This window comes from Terrapene carolina, unplaced genomic scaffold (genome assembly GCF_002925995.2).
Source record: "Terrapene carolina triunguis isolate 2854851 unplaced genomic scaffold, T_m_triunguis-2.0 Scaffold95, whole genome shotgun sequence".
In the NCBI taxonomy this organism is placed as follows: Eukaryota; Metazoa; Chordata; order Testudines; family Emydidae; genus Terrapene; species Terrapene triunguis.
The window spans coordinates 40,482,413-40,502,134 of record NW_020664446.1 but is presented as its reverse complement, the minus strand read 5'-3'; the positions used below and the strand labels follow the sequence as shown (position 1 = coordinate 40,502,134).

The window sequence follows — 19,722 nt, the reverse complement described above, 5'->3', positions numbered from 1 at the left end:
TCAGGAATGAGAGGAGGGATTGGATGGGGCAGCAGGCGTCCGGGGGCGGTCAGGGGACAGGGAGCAGGGGTGTGTGGATGGGGCAGGGGTCCCAGGGGGGGCCATCAGGGAACAGGGGGGGCTAGATGGGGCAGGAGGCCCGGGGGGTGGCAGATAGGAGGTGGGGGCCGGGCCACGACCCCCTCCCCTAACCGGCCCTCCGTACAATTTAAAAAACCCAATGCGGCCCTCAGGCCAAAAAGTTTGCCCACCCCGGTATAGGCAAAGATTGAATTTCATTCCCTCCTCCCATTAATCTTCATAACCGAGAGTTTCTCCTTTATCAGAAATGCCCGGAGCAAGTGAAGGACCCGCCCCTGAAGTCCCGGACCGCCGCCGGGTGAGTAAAAATTAAAAAGGCACCTAAGTTAGGCGCTCTTCTTTAGGGCGCAGGGCCCTCTTAGGCGCGGGGCCCGATTCGGGGAATCGGCCCTGGCAGAAACCTTAACTCTGCATTATGATGACACTATGAAGGAAAAAAACCTGTCTCTGTTTAAAAAAAAAAAAAAAATCTGTTTAATCTAATCTAGGTCAACAAATATTTTGTCACCAGTCTCACCACCTATAATGCTTTCCTTAAAACTCCAGGTTCTAGAGGTAATTATGTAATAATCTCAGTTTTTATCTAAAGAAAAAAAAGTAAGTTCCTTCCTAGTTCTTGTGGTTGTAGGGTAAAAGCTTGAAAATGCTAAGCAAGGGCACCCTAAAAGCCCCAAAACCAGAAGACAAAAAAGAACAAAGCTTTTTTACTTTGATGGGTGTTTTTCATTATTTTAAAGCCAATTTTGTTATATTTGAGTTGAGTTGTGATTTTTTTAATATGTGAGGCTGACAAAATTGCATTAGTGCAGGAATCTGTGCTCACAAAACCTGATGCAGGACTGAGGCCTAGATAGGGTGACCAGACAGCAAGTGTGAAAAATCAGCACAGGGGGTTGGGGGTAATAGGAGCCTATATAAGAAAAAGACCCAAAAATCAGGACTGTCCCTATAAAATCGGGACATATGGTCACCCTTGGCCTAGATTATATGCTACAAAGAAGCAGTGGCAAAACAATAATGGGGTGGCGGAGACGAAACAGTGGGTTGTGGACACAGTAACAAGGTTACAGAATAAGGCCCGGCTCCCGCAAGATGCAGCGTGTGGAATGACGGGTGCAACGCCACAGCAGTGCATGGCTGGCTACCCCCGTGACGTGTTTGTTGCCTGGGAGCCACTGGCCTGAATCCTACAATGACACCCCCACCCGTGTCAGGCCCCTTAGGCCTTAGTCCCGCACACACTGACAAAGGCGGGGAGCCGCCGGCCTACTCCCGCGCGCAGCTACGCGGGGCCCTAGCAGGAGCTTGGCGTTTGTTGGTTTTGCAGAGAGAAGAGGGGAAGCGAAGCGCCCCTCCCATGTGTTGCTTTTGAAGCCCCGCCGTGACGCTCCGGGCCGGCCTGCTGGCGGCACTGCAGCCGCTGCACGCGGCACTCACCTGCGTCGGCAGGGGCTGCAGAGCGGGCCAGGGCCTAGAGTGACGGCCCCGGGAGAGGGGCAGCGGCCCTGCCCGTGAGGCGGGCGGGCGAGCGGCTCACCGGCACTTAACGGAGACAGGCGCCAACCTACCCCCGGGCGCTGCGGTCCCGGGGCGGGCCGGCCTCCGCCTACCACACACCGGCCTCGCTCAAACTCAAAGCCCCACCAGCTGCTCCAGGCCAGGGGCGGGGCCCCGCCCGCCAGAGGCCCGCAGCGTTGCAGGGGGCGGGGCCGTGCGTGCTCGCGCCCGCCCAGCATGTAGCGCGCACGCGCGCACTCAGGCCGCCTTCGCCACGCCAAGCCGGCCGGGCACCAGGTGAGGCTGCGGGGTGAGGGCGGCCGGAGCGAGGGGGCGATCTGGGCCCGGTCTTAGCCACCTCATCACCGGGGCGCCGTCGGGTAGGGAGGAGTAGGTGGCAGTTTTAGGGGGAGAGCGTTACCCCACCCGACAGAAGCTAGCTGCTGCTCAGCGCATGCGTTGTGTTGCTGTAGCTGATCCTGCGCGTGCGCAGTAGCCATTTGGAAACTGCTGCCGCCGATATTCTTCTGGCATAGCCGGGGTGAGCTCGCCTGGGATCCCCCCAGCACGCTCCCGCTCCATCACTAGCGGCGTTGGGGGGGGGGGGGGCCCCCCCCCCCCCGTTGTTCCGCCGGCCACGGGGCAGTCTCCCTGGCAACCAGCCCGTTCCACAGCCGCCGCAGGGAGGGCTAGGCCCAGCCCCAGTACCGGGTCCCGACCCCGCTTCCACCGCGCCCAAGGAACCCGCCCCCGTTCCTTGGGGCTCTCAGTCCAGCCCTCCCCGCCCCCCGGCGGTACTGGTTGAGGGAAGCAGGGAGGGTCGCCTCAACCCAGCAGTGGTTGCGCGGAGGCAGATGACCCACAGAAATGCTTGCGGGTGAAGGATGTACAGACACCTGGGCCGAGAGAAAATGAGAAACATTCGCTCAGCCATGATGTGGAGGGAAAAGAGACACCAAGCACTGCGCGGGGGCTGCCAAATATCCACCTAGACCAAGGTCTCTGGCAATCCCTACACACACTACCTTCATCTCCTGGGTGGTTTCCTGCTTCCCTATTGACCTTCCCTCTTCCACTAATTCACTGACATCATAATCTTCCCACTATGAGAGAGTCCGTTAATGTGCAGTGAGGGATGTCTCTGCACTAGGGATGCCGGACTCTCTCTAGGAAGAGGAGCTGTGAACGAGGTACGAGTTAGGGGCAGTGCCACCCTCGATCCTCTGTCAAGCTCCCACTGATGTCAAGAGGAGTTTTATGCAAACATTAAACATAGTACAATATAGGTGTAACATTTTAGACAGTAATGTTACCTTGCATTTTCTCTCACCTTGAAGGAGATTATTTGCCCCAAAATTAGCACCATGGTTGCTGCTTCTCTGTTTTTTACCCCCCTGTCATCTCTTCTCTATTTTTCTCCCATATGTATTTTCTTCCTCCTGTTTTCTCTCTCTCCCGCTTATCTGCTCTTTGCTCTCTTCCTTTTTTGTACTTTCCCACATTCTCCTTCCCCCATTTTTATGCACCTTTGTTTTTCTCCTGCATCAAAGTTTAAATACAGAGCCTGCTACTATAAATTAGGAGTGGCTAGGTTTGTGGGATCCTAGTTAGTTTCCTTTCCAGGTGCAGATAGACTCAGAAGGAAACTCACTAACCCTCATCAATTTCTTTCTCCTCAAGCTCAGAAGCTCTTTATGCCATATGATTAGGACCCAGATCCTCAAAGTATTTACTCTTCTAACTTCCTAAATGGCCTAAATACCGTTGAGGACCTGGGCTTTCCATGCAACCATGAACAGTTTCTCTTTGTAGCCAGCTTTGTGTTCAAAACATGGAACTGCTGATGAATCAGCATCTATTCCCAAAAAGCTGAGCTGAAATGTAATTTTAAATGGGTATGCAGAGTGGATGAATAATTGCTCCCGCTTTGTGCTTGACATCCAGCTTTCCTGGGTTTCAAGAGGGAAGTTCTGAATTGGTAATGAATAAGGAAGTGAGTGAAGGGATAGAATGAGGATGGTATAGGTCCTATAAGGATAATGGGCCAGGCAAGCGAGGAGTCGGTAGCCTTAGGAGAAGAGAGAGAACACAGTTATAACCCAACAGTGTTCATCTTGGGTTCTGTAGCTGTGCTTCTATTGTTCCCATAGTGTAGACATCACCAAAGGAAAATTTAAAGGATGGATGAGAAATTATAGTGGGTAATAAAAACAAAAAACACTTCAGTGTCTAAATGGAAAAGGATAAAGGTCAAATGCCCGATCAAAATATATTTAAGCAGTTCTGTTATGCTGAAAGAATAAGGAAGGTGAGTGTTAAAGGCAGGGTGGGAGGTGTATATGTGAGGAGTTAGTGATCAGATGGCAGACTGCTAAATGGCCAGAAGGATTCCCAACCATTATTATTGTCAAATGCAATTTAAAAACAAAAAGATAAAACACAAAAAGCACATTTAGGAGCAAAGTGCAGCAGAGGAGTCAAGACCCTTTTAAAGACCATAGCATTTCTTCACACAGAGTGATGTGAGGAGGGTGCAGTCCTGTGGCTCTCTAGAATGTTTTGTGGGTTTTTTGCACAACTGGGGAGTGAGACTTTCTCTTCATGTTTGTGGGGTGGTGGAAAAAAGTATCTGCAGAAGTTGAATCAAGTTTAATCTTCTGTACTGAATTAGTTATGCATACTCTGTTCCTACTCGTATTTCCATTTTGCCAAGGCATTTGAGCATTATTTTCTTTTTATTTTGTGTGCCACCAAGTGGTAAAATTGTGAACTGCATTTTGTACTAAAATACATGTAAGAAATCTGGTTTCAGAGTAGCAGCCGTGTTAGTCTGTATCCACAAAAAGAATAGGAGTACTTGTGGCACCTTAGAGACTAACAAATTTATTAGAGCATAAGCTTTTGTGGGCTACACACTTCTTCGGATGCATATAGAGCATATATGCATCCGAAGAAGCGGGTTGTAGCCCACGAAAGCTTATGCTCTAATAAATTTGTTAGTCTCTAAGGTGCTGTAAGAAATCTGGTGTAGTTTGAACATAGCCACAATATGGCCCTCAAATATCAGTTCTTCCTAGGGTGCAGAGCTCCACTTAGAAAATAATATTTACTTTTTCAGTGAAAAAAGATAGCTAATAAAGGCCAGTAGTTCTCAGCCATGCAGTTACTTGTTTTATAATACCATGGTCTAGAATCTTAGCCACTGAACTTGCTCCCTGTGGACCTTACTTGTGATCTATAACGCCCTGCAATCAGACAACCAATGATGCCAAGTATTGTGGTGGACTTGAGATGTGGAAGACTAAGATAGGAATCACCAAACAAATTTTCACCGATGAATGTGAGTCAGTTTGTACCCAGGTCTCTGAAGGCAAAAAGATGTGTTGAGTTAGCAAAAATTAGTTAGAGAAGGAAAAGGTAACATTTTCTCTGTTGCCTTTAGGTTAAAGGGAGAAATGGCAGCCTCCTCTTCATCGTCTTCAGCTGGCGGAGTCAGTGGAAGCTCTGTAACTGGATCTGGATTCAGTGTCTCGGAACTTGCCCCACCACGGAAAGCCCTCTTTACATACCCCAAAGGAGCTGGAGAAATGTTAGAAGGTGATTGCTGTGTTTCACATTTTGCTGTCAATAAACTATTGTTGATACAGTTTACAGAATATATAAAAAGTTAGGATCCTTAATGTCATTTTAGGCACAAAGCAGCCAAAGGATTTAATTGTAAAGGGAAGGAGATCTGGGTAGGCGGATACTAGGTCTCTCTGCTTTCTGTATATCCCTGCCACCATGTTCTTTCCTTCATTCCTAAAATTATGATAAATTATCTACCCCTATTTATCTCAAACTTTAAAATGGCATAGGATTGTTTTTCCTTCCTATGTTCAAAAAAATTATCTAAACAGTCTGATTTTTAGACCCATAAAAACAAAAATCTCAGACTTCACAGGAAGCATGGCAGCAGTTGGGACAGGAAAGACTGCATCTGACAAAGTGAGAGCATGACTATGTCAGCTTCTTATTGCTAGCTACTTCTTTGGTGTCATAACTGAAAATTACTATAGAGATGACTGATGGGGTTATATTATTCTTTGGCAAATCCTCTTCTATTTAGGTTCATAGGGTCAGATTCATGGCTGTGCCAGCGCAGAAACAGAAGGCAAGGCAGCTTGTGCCTCCAATACTCAGGGACCAAGATGGCCTATTTAGGCCGCAGCATAGACTAGGGTAGCACTGAGGGCTAAGGCTAACTTGCACCCCTGCTCCAGTGGGCCATGCAGTTGTGAAGGTTGCTTCCACCATCCTGTGCCTTCCCGGGCCCCTGTGCCCATGCAGGGCAAAGAGGACTTGCAGAGGTGGCATACAGGGCCTCTGTGATGGTGGGGCAAATGTGTGCCATATGGCCATTTTGCATCAGCTTACCTTATGCAACAGGGCTGTAGCACAAAGATGGATCTGGCCTATGGGACTCTTTTCAGATTGCTGAATAATGGGCAAATTCATCCCTGCTGTTACTGAAGTCAGTGGAGTTAGAGCACGGATGAACTTGGCCTTACATGTTTCATTTGAGTATCTGAAATGCCATTGCATTTGTCTAAAATCTAATCATAATTTAGATCTAATCATCTAATCTCCAGTTAGATATGAGTGTGTGCTCTTATGATATATGCAGGTTAGAAAACTGCTTCCATTTTCCTAGTGTTGGGCATTTGACCGGTTCAAAAATAATTGGTCAGTTAACCGGTCAAATATTTTAAGGCTCTAATTTATTAGAGCAATAACAAAAAAGAGTAAGATTTTATGCTGTCCTATAGGCCTAGCCCTAGATAAATACATATGCCTAATTACAAAAAAGTTACTTACCTGAGTTATTTTAACTCAGAAAAATGCAAAACACAATTAAAGTTCTAAAAAAATGAATAATTACTATTACCTTTTTAGCAATATTATGTTAACATTTAAATGTGAACATTATTCAAGACTGAACAGTTACAAAAGAAAAGAAAAATGAAATTAAGCAGAAATAAACATATAGCAACTATAAAAGAAAAAAGTCATTTGTAAATGCACCTATGCTAGGTAGGCAACAGGTCAACGCTTCAAGCAGCTTAATGGCTAAGAATCTATTCTCTTTGTGTTGGGTGAGGCAGTTCAATGCCTGTGAATCTTCCTTTCCCTCCCCACTCCCTTATGAGTTAATTTCTGTATGTTTGTCTAGTCAGTTTAGATTGTAAACTAATGGGGCAGGGACTGTGTCTTTTAACCTGTTTAATGTCCTTTGTAAGCTGCAATGTAAATTAATGGCCTAGTATACAAATAAATATATACATACAATGTTTATTTTAAAGATTCGAGCCAACCAGGATGCTCAACTTTCAATTAGTTCACCTTCCCCAACAATGATGAAGATATTTAAGTAGACTTGCTAACAGATGGCACCATGATGCAATCCAAAAGATAGGCCACCCCCTATATCAGAGTATTCTTGCTGGAATATTTTACAATATTTGACAATGGTAAATAATTTGTGATGTGCTCAGATGAAAGGTTAATGTTCATTATGTTCTAATACATAAAATTGCTCAATTGTCCAGCCCTCCACTTGCCCTGTTGTTTTTTCTATTTGCCTTCTGCCTTTTTCTCCTTACTTTTTAGCTGTAGGATGGAGGAGTGCAAGGGCAGGCAAAAGGGTCCTTCAGTTGATTATGGGAAACACAACATGCCTGTAATTGAAACTCATAGTTTTTAGTTCTGTAGCGCTGGGGTTTTTGTATAGCACAGTGTGTTATGTTCATTAGAATACATGGGTCTTTTCCTGCTCCCATTTAAGTCAATGCCCTATATTTGTACAGCAGCACTAATATTGTCAGTTATGGCACTGATGTGATCTGCTCTTTCAGTGTAGTTCGAAGGAGCAGTGGCTTGGGTGATCTAAGCATCACCTAAACTCTGTGGAACTACCGGTTAAAATCCAAACAGGGTCAACTCTGGCTTTTGTTTCTCTGAGGTAAATAAACAGATTCCATGCAGTTTACTTGAGGGAGAGGAGGGTCTTTGAGATCTGTCTGCTCTTATTGCACACCATGTAAGAATAGGGGCCATGACTGTGTAAGCCCCGGTGTTTGCCTCAATATCATGGCCAGAATTTCCCCTCCCTTCACTGCACAACAGCAAGCTGTGTGTCAGTTACAGTCCTCTCTACCTTGGAAGTGACTGCGTTTCAGTGGAGCTGTATGTATAATTGTGAATGAAAGGCACTAGATAAATTTAAATCATCACCTAATACTACTTAGGTTAGTTGATGTGCTGGGTACTGATAGCGCTGTAGTAATTACATATTATGCCATATCACTAATTAAGGTTTTTAGACATTAGTCTGTATGGCAGACTTGAAATAATTCTGACTAAAGATTTGTTCACAGAACTTAATGAGCCCTCAAAATAAATTAAAATTATGAAATGCTTCAAGTTACTGACTTGATGGGTGACTGCTTCAGAAGGTCCAGCTAGCAGAACAGAATTTTTGGTATGTAGGCTTAAAGGGCCTAGGTAGGCTGGATTACAATTTCATGGTTATCTATTGTTCCATATATTCAGTAATCTGTCTGTGGCATCAGAGGTACTCTTTTCTACCTCAGAACTTCAAGATAATTAGATTTTATCATCCTTAAGGAAGTGGCTATGTATTATAGCCCTTTCAGTTGCTGAACAAAACATTTTAAAGTGGTGGAAACTGGAAGCCCTGCCTACAGGTGCAGAATCAGTTAATGTAAGAATAAACCATGATGTTGATAGAGCAAGGCTTACATACAAATGAGGCAATAACTATTGTTTTCCCTGAGAAGACCTTTTATATTAGGTAATAATGCACAGTCAGGGGTTGAGAAAAGGTGGTACTAAAGAGTTTAAGACACTCTTATGAGTTGTTGTGTACTCTAAACTCTAGTTGACAGCAGTGGGGCTCTGTACTTTGCAGGATCAGGCCCAGGTTTTTTCCTCAAATGTAGGTATCCCTTTTATGATTTATTGAGTCTATATTTGCATTTAGCAAATATAATATGGTCTATATGTAATGGATAGGCTGATGGACCATAGCTTGCTTTAAGGTTTGTATTTTTTTTTTTTTATTTTTTTTAAGTACAGATTGTGTCAAGTACTACGTCTCTCTAGAGCATGGTCTCCTTTCATTGTGCTTTCTATATGACAAAAGTGCACATGACTGGCTGAGATGTGGCACCCTGTAGTGCTAATATGAATTATCAGCTAAAGAGAGAGACAGCGGCCTCTTCCCTTTTTATTCAGGCAAGGATTGTGGATTGAGATGCCTTCCACAAACCATTTGTGCTAAACATTTGTTTTTATATTGCACTGCCCTCAGCCAAGGAGTAATTCACAATTACGAACACGTGTCAGTCACCCTACAACTTCCCAAAAAGCCATTCACAGCTGAGTTTCTACAGTGTCTTCAATTATCATTCTCCTACCATTTTTCAGGACACTGTCAGGCACAGACACAGTGCTTGGTCCTGTAATTGCGTTGCAGAACATTTAAATCTTAATTGAAATCGCAGCACTTCTGTTACACTTTCAATAAATCAATGTAGTTTTGTTTTAAGGGTGAAATTTTGTGTCATTTTGTATTTGGACAGGCAAATTGTCATTTGTCATACAAAGGCTACTCAACTAATTTTTAGCTATATTTTCAGAAATATAGGGAAAACTTGAGCTTTATGGAGCACCTTTCAAACTATATCTGCAAAGACTTCCTAAAGATGAGTTAGATCTTAAGACCCATGACTGTGTGGGCAAATGCAACAACTTTTATGAACTCAGCAATAGTTCTCAGGCTGTAGATTATTCAAGTTTGTTTTATTAAGGAAAAGATTGTTGGCACAGAGACCAAGATTTTCTTTTAATCAAAATGCCATAGCATCTTTCATATCCATCTCGACAGCAACCATCAGAAGCAGGCAAAAGGGGTACCGTGATACCAAACAGTGCAGCAGCACACCCACTCTGTGCTCCATTTCCGTGTCAGCACTGGGTATTAGTCAAAGCCCTGGTGTGGGACTTCAACCCACGGCTTCCTAGCCAAGAGTGCTGCACATTACCAGAATAGGACAAAGTGTCTAAAGTAGGTGAGCAGAGGAAAAGCACATTCTGAACATAAAAATTATAGAAAGCTTCTCAGTCATAGAACTTAGGAAAGATTAAATCACTCTCTCTTCCGTTTACAGATGGCTCCGAAAGATTCCTTTGTGAATCCGTTTTCAGCTATCAGGTTGCCTCTACGTTAAAGCAAGTGAAACATGGTAAGCACTCAAGTATTGTATGTTTTGTGAGCATGTGTATAAATTTACTAAGGAAACTGCAGGAGGATATAGCAAAGGCCAACATACTGTGCCGTGAACCACAAAAAGCAGAATGGCTATTTAAATTAACTTCCTGAATTAGCACTAAGTGAGGCTATTGTTAGGTCCTTTTTCAAATGTGATGCAAATATTGAATTAAATTCACACAATGTGGGGGTGGGAGCAGAGACTTTCTAACCTCATTTTTCCATTGCTCTGTGCTGTACTGTATATACACAAGTGGTGAGGTCTGAACAGTGGGTAGAGAGTGGGAACCTTACAAATTCTAATCTTGGCTGTAATAGAGACTCACTTAAGCATGTCTACCCTGCAGTTAAACACCTACGCTGGCCTGTGTCAGCTGAATCAGGTTTGCAGGGCTTGGGCTGAGGAGCTGTAAAATTGTGGTGTAAATATTCAGGCTCGGGCTGGAGCCCAAGCTCTGGGACCCCCTGAGGGGGGAGGTCCCAGGCTCCAGCCGAAGCATTTACACTGCAATGCCTTTCCCCATACCATGCTCCCCTGATTTCTCCCCCCTGCCAAAGGTTGTGTGTGTTCCTTATTCCCCATGTCAGGGACTTTGTGTGTACCTCCATACTCCCCATTATTATTGGTGTGGGAGATAAGTCATTCACAATGTCAACATGTTAAAGTCTATTGGGAGCATGATCAGAGATGAAATGGGATACTATTATGCTGGAGGCCATTAATGGGTTCCATCTAGCAATTGTTTGATCTATAGAAGAGGTACTAGAATCTGTGGTTGTGCTAATCAGATGGCAGGGTCTCCAGGTGTCCCCTCATTTCTCCCCTAGATCAGTAGGGTTCTGGCCATTGATGCCTAGAACATTCTCTGGAATTGATTGGCTGCAAGGTTCAAACATTATGTTATATACATACAGAGAAATACCACTGAGTTGCATTTAAGGCCTCCAGTTATTTATGCTAAAGAAAATAGCCCCACATTGTTTTCAGCTTCTTACACTAAGAAGTTTGTGTTTCCCTCTTGTGGTCTTTGATCCACATTAGTGCCTCAGTATGTTCAGGGAGCTGCAGATACATCTCCTGTCCCACACTGGACATATATTTTTTAGTCCTTGAAGAAGGTTAATGAAGTCTGTTCTCTTGTATGACCTGATAAAGTCTTTGCTTCTATAGGGAAAATATCAATACTTTTTTTTTTTAATGTTCAGACTAGTCTGACACAGTGGAGCAAAACTGTTTTCCAATGCCTAGATTATTAGGGAAGGACATCCCTGCTGCAAAGGATAATACATCTAATTAAAAGATTTAAGTGAAATGTTATTGCAAATGTTTATCTTTGGACTTCTTGTAGATCAACAAGTTGCTCGGATGGAAAAACTAGCTGGTTTAGTGGAAGAACTGGAAGCAGATGAGTGGAGGTACAAGCCCATAGAGCAGCTGCTGGGGTTCACTCCATCCTCAGGCTGAAAGCTTTGGGATCACTGCTGTTGAAAGACAACACAAATATACAACACTCAGGATTGATTTTTAAATATGCTGCCATTTATCAGTGTGTTCCCAGCTGCATCATGTTTTTTAAATCCACACCAGGTGGCTCTGTAATAGTATCCAGTAAGTTGCAACCACCAAACTGTAAATCCTTTTAGTCTTCTGCAGGGTAGACATTTGGTAATAATTCAGCAGGGCCTGGTTTCTTTACCTTATGAAATACAATAAGTTTTAAAGGCTTGGAGAATAACCTGTTTGTTTAAAGGGGAAGGGAAGGTTATTTTAAAAAACCCAATCATTTATACTCACAATGGAGTATACGTGCCTGAACTGGCCAGGTAATATCAATCATTCAGGACCTGGATACCTTTGCTGTTTTGAGTCCAAATCCTGGAGGGCAAAAGCACAAGGCACTGAATGGAAAGAAGATTCTTTTTGAAGATGAATGTGATAAACTGTGCAGGGTCAACTGAAGGGGAAAATGTTAACCGATTTCTATATTTAGATCTCCTTGTTTTTGCTGAGTCTTTTCTCTCTGCTGGCATGTTTCTTTTTTGACTGTACACAGAATATTAGGAGAAGGGAACTGTGGTTTAATGCAGAGACAGTGACTCAAGACACTGAAATCTGCTCTCATTTTACCATAATGTATAAAACTGTTCTATGGCCAATAAATTTCAAGAGTTTGAAGTCTGTTTCTTTAACTTTTCTAAGGCTTGGGAACATGAGGAAACGAAATCAATTGTTTTGTGGACAAGATGGGATGTTATGGAGCAACAGAGGCAGCTCCATAGTTATAATGGCAATCTACCTCCAAACTTAAACCCAATTTAAAAAAAAAAATCGCCCAAAAGAAACCAAGTCCCCCTTGCCTTACTCTGGCCATCCTTTTAAAATGTGCCAAAAATAATCAAAAATGCAAAGCAATATTACTAGGTTATAAAATTCCATCTCCTATTCAAGGCATCTATTTCTAATATAGTGTAACAGTAACATACAATATTACTCAGTTACGTGCTACACACTATAGTTAATACACACAATTTCTACATACTCAGAAAATCTACATCATGTCATGTGCTGATACATTTCATATCAAACAGATTATGAATATAATATTTTAGTACTTACATTTCCCCCAGAAAAATGTATCATATGTATCTGAATCTCACAACACCCCTGGAAAGAAGGATAGTAATATCTGTCACAGTTCAAGGCAACTGCACGTGTATCCTCCTGTATGGAACAGGAAGGGAACCCACTCTCAAGCTTCCAGCTCCCCTGGCCATCACCTCTCGAGGCCTGCTTGCTTGCTTTCTCTTTAGAGACTGATAGAGTAATTGTCAACAAGTTACCATAAGTAATTCCTATACAAGCCCTACAGCGTAAACATATTAAAACAATAAAAGAACCTACACACATGCTAATAAGCTTATGAGAGATCCCTTCAATATGGGCTCCATCAGGTGAGTCCTTCAAACCCCTCGCAAAGGGGTCACAAGTTAATAGCAACCTCACCTCTGAACTAGCACCTAGCGTTATGAGCCCTAGTAGGTTAAGTCCTTCCAACTATTCCCTAAGGACTGGGGTCTTCCGTGGACCAGTGGTCCTGTCCATTTGCTGGATCAGGAAGAAGGTCCTGAGCTTGTTTAAAACCAGGCTATTTATCCAAAAATCCTTTCTCTCTCTCTGTTGGTCCCTAGATAATCCAGTTTAAACTAGTCTATGTGAGCCTCTCCAGGAAGGTGGCTTCAAAGGGCTGGTAACCAGAGGAATATTAACATACCCCAAGTTACATACAATCTCCCAATAACACAAACAACTGTATTTTAATCCGATGGTTCCCAAAGACATTGATCTTAATTCAGTAATGATTATCTTAATTCCATAAGGTTTGTCCAGGATATTGCAGAGTAGTTTTATATCCTGTCACAGTATCATCTCCATTTTATAGATGGGGAACTGAGGCACAGAGAAATCAAGCCTAAGCTCCACATGGAAGCCTGTGGCAGATCAGAGATCTGAACCCAGGTGTCCCAAATCCTAAAATGACACACTAATCATTGGACCATTTTTCCTCAGCACATCACACCACCAGAACTTACAAAACTCTGACATAAGTGTATGGTAACCTGAGTCTATTGCTTTTGAAATATGTATTACACCAGTGGTAGGCAACCTATGGCACACATGCCAAAGGTGGCAAGCGAGCTGATTTTCAGTGGCAATCACACTGCCAGGGTCCCGGCGGCTCTGCATTTTAATTTAATTTTAAATGAAGCTTCTTAAACATTTTAAAAACCTTATTTACTTTACATACAACAATAGTTTAGTTATATATTATAGACTTATAGAAAGAGATCTTCTAAAAATGTTTAAATGTATGACTGGCACGCGAAACCTTAAATTAGAGTGAATAAATGAAGACTCGGCACACCACTTCTGAAAGGTTGGCGACCCCTGTATTACACTTTGATTCAACACTATAAAAAATTATCCTATTCACCTACCAACATTTCTATTACAGAACAAAAACGAGTGCAAACTGATAGTGACAGATGAAGTATTAAATTATGCCATCAAATCTCTGGCTGCAACCTAACACTGACTGGATTCAATCCCTAATCCTAAACCTACAAGCTCCCAGCACCAACTCCTTTGTCTATCTAATTACTACCTATCCAACATGTACATTACCTGTTTCAAACGGTGTTTGTTATGCTTTGTGTTATGTTTGCAATTTAATTTTAAGTTGGTAGTTGGCTCTTAAATGAGGGTATATAGTCTAATATTTGGTCTTAAAACATTCATTATTAAGCCTCACAACAAACCTACAAGGTAACTGTTATCCCTGTTTTACAGATAAGTAAGTTGAGGCCAACATTTTCAGAAATGGTCACTCAGTGCTTCCTTTGTGGGTGGCAAACTGGAGACACCTTGTGCCTGATCATCAAATATGTTGAATGCCAGCAGCTCCTATTGACTCCAGTAAGAGTTTGGGGGGGAGGGGGTTGCCTTTCTAAAAATCAGGTCCAAGGCATTTCAAGTTGGGCACCCAAAATCTGTGGTTGCTTTTAAAAACTTTAGCCTAAGTGACTAGCCCAAAGTTGCACAGCAGCTCAGCATCAGTTAGAAATAGAACCTAGGAATCCTGAATCTCAGTTGCGTCTTATAACCATAAGACTTCACCCCACTCTTTCTATAAGGAAGAGAAGATTTGTTTGTTTTTTAAGTCATATGCAAGTGATATTCAAACCAATGCTGACAGTCTTGTTACTGCAACCAGCAAAACAAGAAAGAAACAAATCAAGCTCTGTATTATACATGGTTTGTTTGTATGTGTGTATTATACCAAAATAGACATGTCTTTCTGTGCTGTTGAAAGGAAGTGAAAAGTTCATGTTGTACTGTATTACAAATGGAACAACATGTTTTTTCTTCCAGTGATCACTTTATATAAAACAGCAAATACTGTAGGCTTCTTGAAAATAAAAATATGGAAATAGAAAATATTATTTTATCTACTCTAAATGCAGCTTATTCTTTATAGATTTAAACCCCCCAAGTTGCTTTTTGGTGGGGTATGGTTCTACAGGGCACTTGCCTTTGTGGAATCTAATGCAGGCGGATGTAAGGGTGGCAGCTGTGGATATAATTAACTAGCTCATTTAAACTGCTTTACCTCTGTCCCACACAAACTTGGAGTTCTCTCACATTTATCATTGAAAAAAATGACCATCACACATATTGAATCAGGAAACTGGTCAAGAAACTAATCCGCATATCACAGTGATCACTCTGTGCTATTTTACATCTTGTGTGAACTGCGGAACACAACATTATGAAGGGGTGGGGAAAAGGCTGTGAAGTGCAATAGAAAGTTTGCATGGGGAGAAAAAAACCTCAAACGTCCTTGTTCAGAGATGTTCTTGGGGTTTCCTGTGGGTGCTACAAGAACATTTTGTACTGACTCAAGCTAAATATTTCTGTACTTCTCTTTCACCTAGGTCCTAGTGCCTGGATACCAAAACTAAATGATTGAATCCCAGATCCATAGCCACACACCAAAAGAAGAATGAAAAAATGCAGGGTCTGAGACATTCTTATATAAATTCAAGAAAATATTCTAACAAATATTCTCAGTCAAAGCTCAAACTAGGCTGATATGTGCCAGTGTGGAATGTCTGCACTTTTCTCTGTCTTGCTGCCCCACTCCATCTGCACATACACTGAAACTAATATGATTTCTGAAATGCTGGCAGTAGACCACTATGCTGATTTACAGCATATAATCACAGTATTTTCCTGGTGGTTGGCCCCAGTGAAGAGAAGAGACAGCTTATTTCAGACAGCCAACCGTATTACTCCTTCAGCTCAAGTGGCAGGAGCTTGTGCTTGTGTTGCTGAGAGTACCAGGTTTAGTCCCTGCTGATAACCCTGCATGAACATGCCCCATGATTTAATACTGCAGCATTCTAGAAATAGGAAATGTTATAAATGTCGCCTTGCCCTTAATACTTGGAAAGGAAAGGCTCTGTCTGTATGATAAATACAACCAGATCTGGGAGGGACCTGATTATAGTATGGTCATTCCCCCAACACAGTAAAAGTACAGTTCTGTTATGTAAAGTAGATGGGCCCTAATCATACCCATGAAGTGTGCTAATGCCTTAGATAGTCCTTTACAGAGTCTACACTAATGAGCAGAACCATGCTAGTCCTCCAACGTGATTGGATTTGTAGTGTAGATGAGGGTTTAGAGCATTCAGTATGGAAGGAGTAAGAACAGGGTGAGGAAGAGAAGCAACAAAGAACAGGAGGTGGGGGAAAAGGAGGTGAAATAGAGGACTGTGAATACTGAGGTGGTAGAGGGGGGAAAATATACAATAAGGAGGGGAAGAGTACAACAGAACCTATGGGGAGAGAGGAAAGCACAAAAATTAGAGCAGGAACAGTGCCAACACAGAAGGAAGGGGGAAGGCAAGACAATACAGATAAGCCTGCTTCTCAGAGAGGCAGATACTTTCCAGATGGATTTCATCTCTAATAAAAGGGGAACAAATCCACCCAAATGAATCTGGGGACAAAAAGGCATAGATGAATAGACAAATAAGTGCTTTAATTCATGGGTGGCCTGCCCAGGAGATCTCCTGACAGTTCTGCACTTCCATCCAGCAAACCCATATTCTTGCTCCTAAAACAGGGAAGGTCGGGGGAGAACTCCAAAGACAGCACTGGGGTGAAGAAGAGGTTGTGCTATACACTGAGTGACTTCAGGCAATTCCTTTTAGCCTGATCAAAGAGTAGCATTAGTGGTCTCCAAAGGGAGACATCTTCATTTGTTTGGAAGGATGGTTGCTACAATCCAGGGCCTTAGCAATGGGAATTGGTTTGAAAGGGCAGGAGAAGATGTGTTCCTTAGGACTCTAAGCAAGAACAAGGAGGACATTCCAGGGAAATAAGCAACTGGCCTTATGTAGTACAGTACTAACGAAGGGCATTATAATTACACTCTATCTCAGTCACTGAAACAGAACAAGGGAGGAGACAGAGAAAGGTGCTGGACTACAAGTTAGACAACTTTCAGTTAAATCCCTGTTAACTGATAAGAGTCATGCCACTATCTACAGAGGGATCTATACAGATTGCTTAAGTTAGTATTTGCAGAATTTTGCAATGTGCAAGGGGAATATAGAGTGAGAGATGTCCATATCTCTGATTATTTTTACATCAGACCAATTTTACAAGGCTCTCTATTAACTGTGGACAATTACCCCATGATGACAGAAAAGCTACATGAACCACAATCTAACTGTCACTAGGGGAGAAGTGGAGAAAAGTCAATGCAGCAAGTATCACCTCTGTCCACACTTTCAACACATACTCTTTAACCCCTTTCCTAAGTCACAAAGGTCTTACTGCACTGAACATTTGTAACAGGTAACTTGCCAATTGCTTAAATTCCAGAAGACAGCTGTCTTCACCTTCAAGATTTGACCTTTGTGGTCAAAAGTTTCCACCCTGTATTTTTTTTCCCCATAATCACAAACTATTGTTATATTTCTCTTTGCTGTTTCAGCATCAACAGAATAAAAGATTCAGGCACAGAAATGATGCATGTAGGAAAATAACTGAGTCTTGTTGCTTTATTTCACTCACTTAGCTGACACTAGTTTATACTCCAAACACAGGAGGGTCAAACAAACAAAAGAGACCAGCTCCAATAAGCATAGTAAAAGGCATATTCTTGCTTCTCTGATGGGAGCATGAAAGCCAGCGCTGCAGCCTCTGAACAAAGTTTGGGGTATAGACAGCAGTGGCAGCAGCAGCTCTATAAACTCCCTCTCAGCTGTAGTCCCATCAAGGGCTGAACCTCCTGGCTGCTTAAAGGCCCAATTATGTTTCTATTTAAGTCAATGGGAGTTTCTCTGTTGACTTCAATGGGAGCAGGATCAAGCCCCTCATTTGTTCGTTACTTGCAGCAGCTCTGGAACTGGTTGTACTAAAGGCAGAGGATTCCTCTGTGAGGAAGAACTTCTGCTGCACACGCTGCCTGCTGGTTGGGGTAACAGCAGGGTCTCATAGACTTTAAGGCCATAAGGGACCATCGTGATCATCTAGTCTGACCGGCACATCGCAGGCCACAGAACCTCACCCACCTACACCAGTAAAAGATCCATAACCTCTGTCTGAGTTACTTAAGTCCTCAAATCTTGATTGAAAGACTTCAAGTTACAGAGAATCCACCATTTACACTACTTCAGATGAGCACATGACCTGTGCCCCATGCTGCAGAGGAAGGTGAAAACCACCCAGGGGATCTGCCAATCTGACCCAGGGGGGAAATTCCTTCCCACCCCCAAATATGGCAATCAGTTAGATCAGCAGTTCCCAAACTGTGAGTTGTGACCTCAAAAGGGGTCGTGCCATCAGCAGATGGTTTGCAGCAATCCCTAACGCGCAGAGGATGTCATTTTATTCCGCACAGCGTGGCCTCGCATGTACGATGTGCACAAGGTCATGATGCATGGAAGACACCAAATGTCATCCTGCACACAGCATGACCTCACACACAATATACGTACGCGCTCACACTGTGCAAAGGATGAGGCACCTCCATGAGGCACCACCTCACATGTATGGTGTCTGCGAGGTCACGCTGTGCAGAGGATGCCATTTTGCTCTTCAAAATAGTGACCTCCGTATTGTCTGGGGTCCTGGCAGGAAATACTTTATTAAAATGGGGTTGTGCCAGCAAAAAGTTTTGGAACCTCTGAGTTAAACCCAAAGTATGTCAGTGAGACTCACCGGCCAAACACCTGGGAAAGGATTCACTGTAGTAACTCACAGCCCTCCCCATCTAGTGTCCCATGTCTGGCTGCTGGAGATATTTGCTACTAGCAGTCACAGATGGGCCACATGTGAATCTCATCATACCACTCCTCCATAAATTTATCAAACTCAAGTCTTGAAACCAGCTAGGTTTTTTGCCCCCCACTGCTCCCCTTGAAAGGCTGTTCCAGAACTTCCCTCATCCGATGGTTAGAAACCTTAATGCTCATCAGCTATAAACTGCTCTGTTGAGTCCCAAACTTCCCCACTACTCAAGCATTATGTGTGTTAGTCTCCAGGATCCTGCTGTACACAGGGCCAGATTAAGATCATTTAGATCTCTCTTGACCTCCCCTCCCCAACTCCCAAATAAGAAACTGAAATACTTCAGAATCAGAGGCAGATGGGACTAATAACCATCTGTGCTACAACACAGAGAAGCTACAAATAGAGAGGCTTGTGAAGTCTTGGTTCTCAGAACATGACAGGGTCATGCACAAGGGCTTTATGTGGTCAGCCAATCTGTGAATAATTATCCTCTTTTTTGAATGAAACCACTACAAGAAGGATCAGGGAACCTTCCCCAGACTATTTTTTTAAAGATAAAGTCCAGTTCAAATTGTGAGTTTGGCATCAACTCTTCAGCTGCCTGAGGAAGGACAGCACTACCAGTCAAACAAACTAGCATTCAATGTATTTGCTGGAATTTTTGTATACCTTGTTTCTTAAAATACAGTTGACCAAATCCTTCTCTGTTATACCCAGGCAGCTGTTTGGGTGTAACAAATAATGGAAGAATCTGGCCCAAGAAGGTTTTTTAAAGGAGAGAAGCCTGAAATTCCACACACAGAGGTTGGGGGACACACCAAGCCCAAGTGCAAGAATCTGTGCAGCCCCATCATAAAAATGTACTGCTTAAAGGGACCTCAAGAGGTCAACTAGTCCAGCCCCCTGCGCTGAGGCAGAACCAAGTACACCTAGACCATCCCTGACA

At 43.1% G+C, this 19,722-nt stretch overlaps 2 protein-coding genes across 7 annotated transcripts in view; one reads left to right on the top strand and one right to left on the bottom strand.

Annotated features, from left to right (window-relative positions):
* The window catches only part of ASCC1 (activating signal cointegrator 1 complex subunit 1), a 60,651-nt gene extending 58,803 nt beyond the window's left edge, over positions 1-1,848 (bottom strand). For 2 of the 6 annotated variants that reach the window (XM_026651017.1, XM_026651018.1), the window contains exon 1: positions 1,519-1,740. Coding sequence is in view for 3 of the 6 variants with exons in the window: in XM_026651014.2 (XP_026506799.1) it covers positions 1,650-1,817 (168 nt within the window). In the remaining 3 variants the exon portion in view is untranslated. Of the gene's footprint in view, positions 1-1,518 lie in introns of all 6 variants that reach the window. The other 4 variants (XM_026651014.2, XM_026651015.2, XM_024201873.3 and 1 more) reach the window with 4 other exon arrangements.
* ANAPC16 (anaphase promoting complex subunit 16) lies at positions 1,796-12,086 on the top strand. Its single transcript, XM_024201876.2, has 4 exons — positions 1,796-1,875; positions 5,021-5,175; positions 9,810-9,884; positions 11,260-12,086. Exons 2-4 carry the CDS (start codon positions 5,034-5,036, stop codon positions 11,373-11,375), a joined length of 333 nt encoding a protein of 110 aa, XP_024057644.1. The 5' UTR covers positions 1,796-1,875; positions 5,021-5,033; the 3' UTR covers positions 11,376-12,086.
* The last annotated feature ends 7,636 nt before the right edge of the window (positions 12,087-19,722 follow it).

Excerpts from the sequence above, each read along its gene's own strand:
- ANAPC16 (XM_024201876.2), top strand. The coding sequence starts at position 5,034 with ATGGCAGCCTCCTCTTCATCGTCTTCAGCTGGCGGAGTCAGTGGAAGC. Across the intron at positions 5,176-9,809 it reads AGCTGGAGAAATGTTAGAAG|ATGGCTCCGAAAGATTCCTT; the intron begins GTGATTGCTGTG and ends TTCCGTTTACAG. Across the intron at positions 9,885-11,259 it reads GTTAAAGCAAGTGAAACATG|ATCAACAAGTTGCTCGGATG; the intron begins GTAAGCACTCAA and ends GACTTCTTGTAG.